General features: G+C 36.8%; 1 protein-coding gene across 1 annotated transcript in view; it reads right to left on the bottom strand.

Annotated features, from left to right (window-relative positions):
* Positions 1–13,397, bottom strand: part of TRHDE (thyrotropin releasing hormone degrading enzyme) — a 382,857-nt gene that overhangs the window by 183,120 nt on the left and 186,340 nt on the right. Inside the window, exons 4-5 of the mRNA XM_047787208.1 lie at positions 5,217–5,371; positions 2,077–2,190 (exon numbers count right to left, since the gene is read on the bottom strand). Coding sequence (XP_047643164.1) covers positions 2,077–2,190; positions 5,217–5,371 — 269 coding nt within the window. The remainder of the gene's footprint in view (positions 1–2,076; positions 2,191–5,216; positions 5,372–13,397) is intronic.

Genomic DNA, 13,397 nt, shown 5'->3' with positions numbered 1-13,397 from the left:
CATAGCCTTAAAGTCATTTAATATCCTTTCTTATTTATGTGTGGCTAACCTAGTCTGAAAATTTTGTTTGCAAAAAAAGATATTAATGACTCATGGAGGAGCATTTGTTTAGAGTTTCTTCTTATAGATTTAATAAATTTAGTATATTGAGACACTCTACAGACTAAATTGAAAAAGTTATTAAAAAGCAAAAGCGGCCAATGATCAAAAAGTATTTATAATCCTTAAAATCTGAACATAAAGAGACATAACAATAAAGCCTGTTTTCACTATTGCCTGATTAATTGTGATGGAGTTTAGTCTTTCATTTCTTATTTAATCCATCATTAATTCCCTTTTTTATCACAAAATATGGATTTATATCTTACCATCCCCAAGGTTTTTCTATTTTCAGGGCATGGTCTATATTCTATTAAGAATACAGTATTAAAGTCTCAGATGTGTAATCTAAGATATATTTTTATAATGATGAATGAAAAGAATTTTGTCCTAGATAGCTGAATGAACAACAAAAAAATCTTACCTATATGAGTAACATGCCATTTGTAATACTAACATTTTTAGCAATAAAATATAATAGAATTATAAATCAGTAATAATACATAGCATAATGAAAATTAAATGAAAATGTTACACAAATATTACTTTAAAGTAAACTAAAAATCAAAATATATTTTATATATGTTTCAATATCCTCAAACATTTCATTTTAAAAATCTATTTGTTTAAAAATACCGTAAATAATTAATACTGCATGGTTCTGATTTTTTTTCACATTCTTTAAAGGCATTTTAATTAATTTTAATGCCATAATAAACAGTTCAAGTAAGATTTTAAAAATTATATTATATATAATACCTACCTAGATACCTAAGGCTAAATAAAATTTATTCATACATTTGTGCAAATGAACCTGTTGCCTTTATAAAATATAAACAAAACTGGACAATTCAGACATAACAACATGATATTAAAATTGTAGCATTTCCTCCAAGATATGTAAGGTCACAGCAGGAGTTGGCTGCATTTATGGTAGATAAGTTGTATCATGACTTAACAGACATCATCAAATTACACCATGGTTTAAATACTTTTTCAAATCATGCTTGCAATCATGACAGATAATTATATAATCCCATATTATGAATAATTTAAATATCAAAAAAGAGTGGTGTAAATAAATATACATTATCACCCATGCTATATCACAAGTGAAATCTGAGCTTCTAGAAGTTGATAAATGTTAGTACTTTGCAACTTTTACATAATGCCACTTAAAATAAATTTAAAATTCAAGTTCTAAAACAACATATACTTTGGGTTCTATTTAATAATAACATAGTCACTTACTGATTAGTGGAAGCTTCTATAAAATGAAAAACCTGCATTTAATGACATAGAAATCACATCCTCCCTCCCACTTTTTCTGCTAGGATGTTCTAGGACATCAGTACTAAAGGTACACAAATTCTACTTCAGGTTTGGATGCACAGGTATGGGTGTAACATGCACAAGTCCTTATAAAGTTAGTGAAATTTTACTAAGTCCTTTAATCCTTGGGAGTTCCCGTCGTGGCGCAGTGGTTAACGAATCCGACTAGGAACCATGAGGTTGCGGGTTCGGTCCCTGACCTTGCTCAGTGGGTTAGCGATCCGGCATTGCCGTGAGCTGTGGTGTTGGTCGCAGACACGGCTCGGATCCCGCGTTGCTGTGGCTCTGGCGTAGGCTGGTGGCTACAGCTCCGATTAGACCCCTAGCCTGGGAACATCCCATATGCCGCGGGAGTGGCCCAAGAAATGGCAAAAAGACAAAAAAAGAAAAAAAAATCCTAAAGGAAAAAAAAAACAATAATGCATCAAAATTTTTAGCTTATTTTTGAGGTCATCACAATGAAAAATATTGTTCTCAAAAATACTGTTCTCAATAAAAATATTGTTCTCTCTATACTGAACTACCCTATACACTTAAAATATTACTTATTATTTTCAATCATGTCCGATGATAATACAAGCCCAGTGTAACACATGATCAACCTTTCACTGAAAGTGCCAAGCAATCCAAGAGAAGTGCACTTACCATGTTCCAGCCAGGGTAGAGGTAGTCTGTACCAACAAACTCAAAGTAGTGAGCAAAACCCTCCTTCAGCCACACATCTTCCCACCACACAGGAGTCACGAGGTCACCAAACCACTGCCATAAGAAAATGAATGGGCATCAGATAAAGTCAAATCTATCCTAGAACTATTTTCTCTAAAATTACATGTATTCATCTAGAATTGTCATAACTGGAATTCACTCAACTGATTTCATGAATTTATAATATATAAATCAAGCTATTGATTTATTCAACTACTTGGGTAACACTACTTTTTTATAAATGCCTTAAATGATCAAGGAACATAAGAAGAGTATGTAACCTGAAGAAGAAAGGATTCAGGAAGAAAAAAAAAAAAAAAAAACTGAGGACAGCTTTCTTCAAGTATTTGAAGACCTAATAGGTAGAAGAGGAAAAGGCTTGAGTTTTGGGGCCTACGGAGGGACAGATCAGGACTAAGGGATGGAAATTAAGGTTGATAGATAGATCTGCTAAAAATGCAGGAGACCCTAAAACAGACTGAAATGGGCAATGATGGGAATGACTGCTTCGAAAGGTAGTGAGCGCATCACAGGAAGTACTGAGGCATCGCCTTCTAGGGGCAGCTGCAATTCCAGAAGACATCTGCTGACTGAAGGAACAAAGGGTCTTTAAGATGCTCCACACGTGATTCTCCATGATTCCATAATAATGAGGGATGAACAAAAAAAAAAAAATCTCAGATCCCATCAGGAAAAATAATATTGTAATTTTAAATTGGTGTTTCGATTAGATCATAATGCATGACTCTGAAATCCTTCCTTAGTTCAGCAAAAGCTTAAAGGAATTCTTTTTTTTTTTTCCCATTGAAAAACAAACAAACAAACATTACATGCTAGGAACAATCCTAAAGACTTGGGATTCAATAAGGAAAAGTCAGGCAATGTTCCTTCTCAGGCAGCTGACACTTTATTGTGGGGGCAGGAATGATGAGATGAGATAGAAAATAAAAAATAAATAAGCAAATGAACAATACAAGTTCAGATCCTATTAAAGTGTGATAGGAATGGAGAAGGGGTCGCTTTAGACTGCAAAACGGTAAAGGTTCTCTCTAAGCAGGTGACATTTGAGCTCAGACTTTAAAAGATAAGAAGGAGCCAGGAAAAAGCCTTAGGCAAGAGGATTCCAGGCATATGTAAGTAACCCTTAGTGCAAAGACTCTAAGTGGGAGTGAGTTATTTAAGAAACAAAGAAAAGGCGGACAAAGATCAGATTATGAACAGCTTTGGAAGCCAGAGTGAAGCACTTGGTGGCTGAAGATTTCAATATTAATAACAAAGTATCACTCATGCAATAGGATTTCTAATTGAAATACAAATAAGTGATAACTCTGAATATGCTGATGATGACAAAATAAACAATACTGAAAATATTTTTAAATTCTTGATCAGAAAGGAGCATTTCCTTCCCCTTAAATTGAAAGCCTATCTTAAGAATTGTGACAATAGGCAGTTCCCACTGTGGCTCAGACCATTAAGAAAAGGGGGCAGTAGTGCCTGTCGTGGCCCAGCAAAAAAGAATCTGACTAGTATTCATGAGGATGTGGCCCCGTTCAATAGGTTAAGGACCTGGCATTGCTGCGGCTGTGATGTAGGTCAGCAGCTACAGCTCAGATCTGACCCCCTAGCCTGGGAACATCCATATGCCATGGGTGTGGCACTAAAAAGACCCCCCCCCCTAAAAAAAAGTGACAATAAATAAATGGGGGGAGGCAGTAATGTAGACAATAATGGGGCAATGACAGTGGAAATGATTATGTGCTGCTCCCAGCTTCTGGTTCATTTTCTCATAGTAAGTAACCTAGCACCACAAAGCTAGAACAAGAAAGTAACTGGGAGTCTGAAAATGAATGAAATCAAGTTCAGGGAACAATGATTATCAGTGTGCTCTTGTTTCAACAGAACTTTACGTGTAACTCGTTTCCAGGAACATTCAAAAAGGAAACTGCTTTTGTGTCAAAGAACTGTAGGCTTAGCTAAAAACCATTTTTGGCACAACAGAGCAGCCCTGGTTATCTCTGCAGTGGATTCCCCTTAAGTCTCTGAAGCCAGAAACACATGCCCAACCCGGCCAGCATGACAGATACAAACATTTTACAGGTTCACTGCAAAAGGCTGACATTTAGGTAAATGGTTGCATGGCCTGGAACAATTCATCATTAAGTCCTTATTCATGTATTAGCATTTAGCTGTTCAGCTTTCTTCACTAACGGTTTCCATCCCACTCTTTCCTAAGGTTTTCTACCTTTTTAAAAAGACTTTGGGTTTATAACAAATTGAAGTCATGTAGTATCAGACAGAGATTTCCGGTGTCATCACTTAAAAACACCAGAAATTCATAGTTTCCAGTAACCAGGACAAGGACTGCTTGTTATTAGCGTGAACATTTATTTTCAGTAACTTTTTTCACTAAAGTCAAGGTTCAAATAAGCATTGTGAAATCTCTGTGATACCTTCCCCTCAGTGTAAAGAAGTGCATAAAATCAAGATGAAATTAATTTTATCTTCACTTCGTGACAAAGCTGGCTAATTTACATATGAATTTCTAAACATGCCAAGACAAAAAACTATCAATCATTTGAGAACAAAGAGTTTGTGGCTGAGTTAGTGAAAGACTTCCTAAATATCTATGTGATGGGAGAAGGGGAATAACAAATTGATTTCAGCAAAAGCAAATTTTGACATGTACACAAAACTCAGCTGCATCTTGCAGCAATGCAATAAATCATTGCCATCACTGCACTTACCATATATACACACCAATAATCACAAGAAAATAAAGCAAGGCTGACAAAGAATAGTGAGTGGGTAGGGTCTCCAAAGAGGCTGCTGGGTGGCAGTGCCATCTCACTCCTCAACTAAACTGAATGACAGTTGCTTATTCAATAGGATCCGTGTGTTTGCTTTCGTTTGTGCTGTCATCTGAGAAAAATGACGTATCTTCCAGACAGAGCTAACTACATGGTCCTCTGTATAGAATTAAACTTAATTGGGAGGATAATAACTTCACTCCTAAGTATCTGAAATCATTCTACAGTCTTGATAATTTGCAATTATACTTACACCTGATCTTTTTCTCATACCTGGTGACATATCTCATGAACAATGACCATGGTGACATCCAGCAAATAAGAAATAGATGAAACACTGGGATCCAGGAGTATTCTTTGTTCCACAAAAATACTTAGTCCCCAGTTCTCCATAGCAGCATACGGATGCTTAGGCACAGCTAAAAGATCTAGAAATAGAATAAAACAATTCCAAAGGCTTTAACAAACATATCAGACTCTAAATTCATATCCTACAAAAAGTCCAGAAATCCTAATTAGAAGGAATACTTGCTCTTTCTTTATAATTTTTTTTGAAATTAAACTACCTGCCATTTGTACATGACAGCAGATATATAGGCTATCACCATAAAGGCTGGCCATATCCATCCATCACAGTTCATTTTCAGACCCAGTGCTGTAGGAGGTTGGAAGTACCAGCACCATTATTGATGGACCTACCCTAATAAGTTGCAGAAAGTCAAGGAAACCAAATGCAGCAAGAATCTACAGGGTCAAAAGGCATTGTGCCTTAAATGAAAATATATTCAGCTCAATGCTGTGAATACTCTACTCTTGCTTTTACCTCTATATTGCTCGAAAAGAAAACATTGCACATCTAGTTTAAAAATGTAACATATTTTTAATTGCTTAATTCTAATTTATTTTTTCAGTGCTGTTAAAAATAGAAGGTTACATGTATATACAGGTCATATAGAGAAAAGTATAATCGTAGATGTAGTGGCAAAAGGACTCTCAGGGGAACCTGCAGACTTTGGTTCTGGTCCTGCCTCCACCGTTAACTAGACATATGGGGGCTTGGGATTGGCACATGCGCACTGTGGTGTATGGAATGGTTGGTCAACAGGGACTAGCTGTGTAGCACGGGGAACTCTACCCAATATTCTGTGCTGATCTATATGGGAAAAGAATCTGGAAAAAAAAATATGTGTGTACATGTATAACTGAATCACTTTGTTACACAGCAAAAATCATCACAACATTATAAATTAACTATACTCTATACTTCAGTAAAACTTTTTTAAAAACTAGATATATGACATCAGTAAATCACTTAATTTCTGAAAAAAACACAATTCCCTCACCTATAAAATATGGTTATTGGACTTCATTATTTATAAAATCCTTTCAAGCTCCAAAAATCTATGATTAGATGATTCTAAGATTTGTTCTTATTTTCAAAGGTTGTGGAGGTATTATCAACTCTTGTTTAAGGTGACACAATAAATTCATGCTTTGATGTATTCCCTCCGCTCGAAACACAGAGCAATGATAAATAAAATATTAAAAGAAAAAAACTAAAAGTCATCTTCAGGCTTGGAAATAAACTCTCCATGGACCAGAAGTGGTGCATACACGCAGAGTAGTGATTGCACAAGCAGTCACAAGCCTGCTGGGGTCTGGCTCCAGGAACAGGCAATGGCATCTGGGAACTGGCTCCCGTAGGATCCCCTGGAGCCAAAGGGACCTAAGCCAAGCCGATGGCATGCAGCCAGGAGCTGAGGTAGGGCATGTGTGCTCATAAGAAGGGCTGAAAATAGCTGGTGCTCAATACTTCTTGGGAAAGCTAGCAAGCAGCAATGTAAAAATTTGAACCCAGGCAACATGGCTCCACTTCCACATATAACCTTTGGAGTAACTCCCTAGGATGCTAAGAAAAAAAGGTACAAGAATGGTTGCTGTAGTATTGTTTGTAAGAGTGAGCAGAGAAAACTACATGCCTTTTACTAAGATAGAGAACAAACTGTGACATAGTTCTAAAAAGGTAATTTTATTATGTTATGTAATTGAAACACCTAACAAATAGACATACTTCTACTTAAGATTTTACCTGGAGACCTTCCCTAAATATGAAGAAACTAGGCAACAGAACAACACTGTGGATACTCTGTCAACTCAGCAGATGGCAGTAGCAGGTCTGGTGTCATTTACTTGTAGGAACATGTGAATTTAGGAATAATTTTTCAGAACCAAGCCTGTCCAAAACTTCTGTTTGCTGGAGTTCTCCAAGAGCCAAGAGTAGTTAGGTTCCCAAGATTAAGTGAGCAAATCAGGCCGTACACTGGGATATGGATTGACTCAAAGAGCCCAGTGAGAAGACTCCAGACCTGGACAGACACAGAGTCTAGGATTTTGGAACAAAGAGGAAGGTATACTATAGGCAGTCATCAGACAGCAAAGGCCTGAGTAGCAGCCTAAGCAGGTGTGGTGAGGGGGCAGCTAAAGCTTGGTGCCAAAGATCTCAGACAGTGGTGCCCTAAGCAGGCAGCTGGTGACAGGATGGTTTTGAGGTCTGAGGGCAGAGAAGTCAGAACCTGAGTAAGAAAGCTGTACTTCAACCAGACAGGGGCTCTAGCAAATGAAGCCATATTCAGATAAAGGGACTGAGAACATTAAAATACAGAGGGATGAGTAACAGGAGGCAGCTTCTCAGACACTCACAGGCTTTATAATAGACACAGAGAACCATGTCTATGCCTGGGAAAAGGGAAAAAAGAGAGAGAAAATTTAAGAAATTAGATTATGTCACTACACACATAATAACCTTCTATCAAAGTACTAAAGAAACGTGGACTTTGTTCTAACAACTCTGGAGAGATATTTTAACTGTGCCTCTCTGCTCTGCACCTTCATCTCATAGATAGTTTAACTTTTTAAGAGTGCCTGCAAGAAGCATATATCCACATAAAGACTTGTACACAAATGTTCATAAAAGGTTTACTTCCAATACCCCCAAACTGGACATCAATCTAATGTCCACTAATACATGAATGGCTAGCGTGATGTACAGCCATACAACATTATTTAGCAGTAAAAAGAAATACATGCAACAAACATGGGTGGACCCCAGAATAGTTATCATTAGTAAAAAGGAAGAAAAAAATACATATGCTGTATGATTCATGCCGTTTATATAAAAATCTTAGAAAATGCATACTAGTCTATAGAGTCAAAAAGCAAATCAGTAGTCACTTAGGGACACGGAGAGAAGGGATTAAAAATAGCCAACAGGAAACTTTTGAGGGTGATGAATAGGCTCATTATGGTGATGATTTCATGGGTGTGTACATATCTTAAAACATCAAATTGTACACTTTAAATATGTGCAGCATACTGCATGTCACTGTATCTCAATGAAGCTGTTAAAAATATATCTCTTTGGTAAGTGAAATATTCTTTTGCTTAACTTTGAAAATAATAAAATTTATTCACATTGAGTTAAATTATTTTAATTTTTTCAAAATAATTTCTCATGTCCATTAAAATGTGCAACCATAACTCTTCGATGTGCCGAAAATAAAAGTAAGAAAACTCAAATGCTTCAGAATCCAATTTACTCAGAAATTCAAAGAAAATCCTGGATAAAATTATGCATATGAATCTGCTTCCAATTAATGACTATGGTCCTAAAAACCATAGGCAGATAGCAAATATTCATATAAGACTAGTAAATGTGATTATATAAATTACCATTAAAAATCTTTCTCTACTTGTTCCCTTCAATGCATTATAGTTTGCCTTCTACCTTTAACACTATGTTCATACAGCTCTTGCTAAGTAAGATCACAAAATCTCATGGAGACCTCTCAGGTCTTATTTTTTTGATATTGCTAAGAGTTATCATACCATTAATTGGACTCTGTAATCATCATATTCATATTTCTCCTCTACTTCTCAGATTAGCCTCTCTTCCTGTTGTTTTTGTTGTGTTTTGTGTTTTTAGTTCCTTTTCACCCTCTGACTTGTGAAAACCAAAGTTCTAGGATTTCCATCTGTGTGTGTGTGATTTTTTTCACTGATTCTACCGGTTTTCTTTGAGTGTTCTCACCCACTCCAATGTCATCTGTCACTACCCACATGCCCAGATAGCTACAGAGGAAAATATCTAAGCACCTTCGTAGTAGACTCTGTAACTGATGGCTGGCCCCCCCTCCAACAATGTGCTATTCCTTCTAGAATAATCCCCTCCCCTTTAATCTAGCTTAAACCTTAAGAAAGCTTGGCAGCTTCCTCTTTTGGACCCAGGGGAAAATCAGTCACCATGAAAAATGTCCCACTACCCTGACAACACCATGCTAAGAAATTTTCAAAGACCCACCAAATGGGGTCTAATGATAAATCCAGTCTCCAGCATTAGTGACTGTGTTCTGATGCATAACTTTATGGAGGTTAATGTATTCTGCATTATTAAACAACCACTAGTAAAACCAGTGTGCAATATCAATCCTCCCTTTTCTGCCACAGTCAGATTCTGAGCCCACAGATCATCAGAGCTGTCATCCAGAATAAGATGCATTGGCCCTAGCTCTGGGCTTATCCAAGTCCTGGCATCCTCCAGCTCAGATACGTTCTGCCACAATATCAAGCTCACACACCATGCTCTAAGAGTGACAGGTATAGAGGAAATACCATTTGAAGCACGACCACAGAGACTTGTCAACTGTCCTGCCCTCTCCTGACACTTTCCCTTTTGCCTAAACCAGACTCCCTAGAGGCCTGGCATTCAGCAATATTTCTTCAACTGCCAATCCCTGCCTTCCATTGTCCACACCCAAACCTGTCATTTCATTTTGAATTTGCCATCCATTTGTTTATCTAAATAATTTGAAGCTAGTAAGAGAGTCCCTTCTAAGATCAGAATCCTCAAAGCCCCAGACTTCAGTCTTGAGCCTGGAAAAGCATAGGAAGTCCTGGAAGACAAGAAGCTGAACTACAAGGAAAGAAGTATTACCCCAGGCAACTTAAGAGCACCACCTCTGCAGCCAATCCCGCCAAACCTAAGCAGAAAACAGACCTGCTGCCAATCCCCAACTATGATCACTGGGGTGTTTCCCTTATAAAGCAACACTGGTCCCCAGTTGGTGTGAGATTTTCTCCTCAGAAAATCTAAAGAGCCATACATTAATCCTAGAAGTTTTGGTCTCACAACAGGAAAAAATCTGTAAGTTTTTTTTTTTTTTCATGGGATAACTAATCTTTCTTGTTTTCCCTCCACATGTGGTATATTTCATTCATTCATTCACAAAGTTTGTTGAGTCCTTAAGTCACTTAAGAGTGTAAATTTTTAATTCCCAAAGTAAGACTCTTCCATTTTTGGAATTATTAATTACATATACCCATTTATATTGTGTGCTAAATTGCTATGCTGTGTGCTATTTTATTGTTTTAGGAAAATAAAAAATAAAACCTGTTCTTTTTGTCTTATTTTAAAACAAACAAACCAGCAAACAGAAAAACGACCTATGCTATTACAACACATACCAGTCAAAACAGAGACTGACAATGACCTGACTCTCATGAAACTCACATTCCAGCTTCAGATGTTGGAGGGCAAGTGGACGGGGTAGGAAGTTAAAAAAAAAAAAACTTAACTAAATAAATAAGATAATATGAGATTGCTATTGTGACTATGATGAAAATAATAGAGGAAATATTAAAGAATACTAGGATTAGGGGAGATACTTTAGATTGAGTGGCCAAGAAAAGTCTTTAGGGAAATAACACCTAAGCTGAAACACCAACCCCTTTGAACTTTTCACTCTAGGAAGGTCAGATATTTTTTATTTCAGTTGCTGCATTTCCGGTACCCAGTGCAGTGCCAAGCAGATGGCTGAGGTGTCAATAATTTATTACAAAATAAGTGAGCAGTTTCCCTTCTGATAACAAGTCATGCTGATAACAGCTTACGACTAGTTTTCACCTGATGTTACAAACCAAACACATACATAACCATCACCAATTCCCATCCAAGAAAGAGCATTAAGTGTGGAAGTTCCGGTCGTCACTTCCATGGGTTTACTCTTTGCCGTGAGAAGTGCTCTTCCGTGCCTTTTAACTTCTCCACAAAGTATCACCCAGATGCACTACCTCCAGGATAACAGACACATTCTGAACTTTGTTCTGGTTCTTCCACCCCAAATACATTCTGCCCTCAAATCCCCAGGCTTCTGACCTAACTCTTCTTCTGCATGCTTCACCCTTTAAATTTCACCCTCATACTATCTTCCATGATGTATCCCAGCAGCATCTCAGTCACGATCCAAGCTATCGTTGCAGCTTTGCTGCCCAGACCTTCTTGGCAGAGGGGAATAGACATAACAGTTAAAAGTTGGCACTTCAGTGTCCACTCTGTTTAGGATCCAAACCCAGGTCCAACACTTACTGGCTGTAGAACATCAAACAAATCGTTCAAGTTCTCTCAGTTTCCACCTTCTCATTGATAAAGGAGGAATATTAATAGCATCCTCCTTGCAGGTTGTTGTGAAGATTAAATGAGATGGTCCATGCAGAGCACTTAGTGCCAAACACAAAACATGATAAAATCATGTCATCCCTGGGATCTTTCCAATTCATCTCCATCTTCAGGAATTGGATGTATGACAGGACTTAGCTTAAGGGAGAAAGAATCTTTCTTGTCTTTGAACAAACATAAAGTTGTGGCTAATGTGTTACATTACACATTCTGATGTTTGAATTGAAAATTCTGTTTATGATGTAAAGCGATATAGGACCTACCTAAGAATAAACCAAGAAAAAGTCATAAGATATTCCCATTTTATTATTCAGGGGCTCTAAATAAGTTTTAAAGGTATAGCAGGTTAAAAAAAAAAGTTGTACTTTGATTATACCATGACTGACACTTGAAGATATTTATTTACATACGCATTTCATGCTTAAGTATAAAAATAAAACTCTGTGCTCTGACAATCATATATGACTAGTATAAATATTAACTTAATTTGAAATATTAAAGTTAATAAAATTCGTAAAAGTTATCAATTATTCTTATTTATAAAATAAGAACCAACTTTTTCCTTCCTTTCTAGTGCATATTCAGAGTTTTGGGGGTGGAGGAGGGGTGCTTTTTTTTTTTAAACTCACAAACAGATTAGGTTCTGAATGGCTGTTTCTAAAATTCATTTGACAAAGAGGAGTTTAAGACTTTCTATCCCTGGATATATTTCTGCCAAATTTAAGAATGAATCAGTCCTTCAAAGCTTTAAAACAAAACACACTTTCTCCTGATAGACTTTCTATGTGGGCATATTTCCATCAAAAAAGACTAGTTTCAGCTACAGGTTTTAACCCACAACAGAATTTTTCATCAGTACCACTTGTATTCACTAGCTTAGCATCTGAGTTCTCAGACTCCTAGCATTCTCCTGAATTAGCATTAGGCCATTATACACAATGTTTTCGCTGATCCTCCTGCCACACACTCAAAAGATTTTTTCTTTTCATTTCTGCAATCACTTTTCCTCGACACTTACTGATTACTGTCAACTGCAAAGAGGAACACTTTTCATGTTTTGTCTAATTCCCTTTTTCTCTGAAAAAGAGTTTTTATGCCAAAGGACTTATCCCACATTCGCAAGGAACGTTTGCCATGTTCTCACCCATTTAATTTTTAAAATTAGCTCTACTTTCATTTCTGTCACCATATTTTGCATCCTCTTTCAAGCACTTTCAAGACTCATGGTCTTTAATGGACATGTTTAGGCCTAAACATCAAAAACACACTAAATGATTCCTAGTCTCATCATCTAGGGACAGGCCAAATTGACTAACGCCTGTCATATAACAAAGATTTGCTGCTATCTAAGAGGATGCAGGTTGTAAGTAAAGGTTCTATTCTATGAAGGTTTCATTTATTATGTAATTTGTTCCTAAAATACTTATTTATTACACAGGCCAGACTGATCTGGACAATGGATATATAAACCTTGAACAATAAAGACATAGTCCTGTTAAACCCTCATGGGACTTAAAAACCAATGGGAATACAAACAATTTTAAAAGTATATATACTATAGATGCAGTGAAGGAAACTGTAGTGTAGTGTGTAGCCAGTGTGAGGACATGACATAAAGGAGGCAGCACAGAACAGATTAAGAATATGGGCTAGGAAGCCATGAAGCCTCCATTCAAAACTCAATCCCATTACTTAGCGGGCTTGTTACTTAATGTTTCTGCCCCTCACTTTCTTTACTTGTAAAACAAGGATGATCATAATTGGAATGTTCTCACAGGGTTACTGCAAGGGTTATTGTTGGACCACAACTCTTGAGCATCTTTCACATTTCTGTATGTCTACGAGCACAGATACTGTTTCATGTTCTAGACTATCTTTTTAAGGATATTTTTACAGCAAAAAGAGAGATCGTTTCCTCTCAAAAGCAAAAGACAGGAGAACAT

This window comes from Phacochoerus africanus, chromosome 7 (genome assembly GCF_016906955.1).
Source record: "Phacochoerus africanus isolate WHEZ1 chromosome 7, ROS_Pafr_v1, whole genome shotgun sequence".
NCBI lineage: Eukaryota > Metazoa > Chordata > Mammalia > Artiodactyla > Suidae > Phacochoerus > Phacochoerus africanus.
This window is presented reverse-complemented; position numbering and strand designations above follow the sequence as displayed.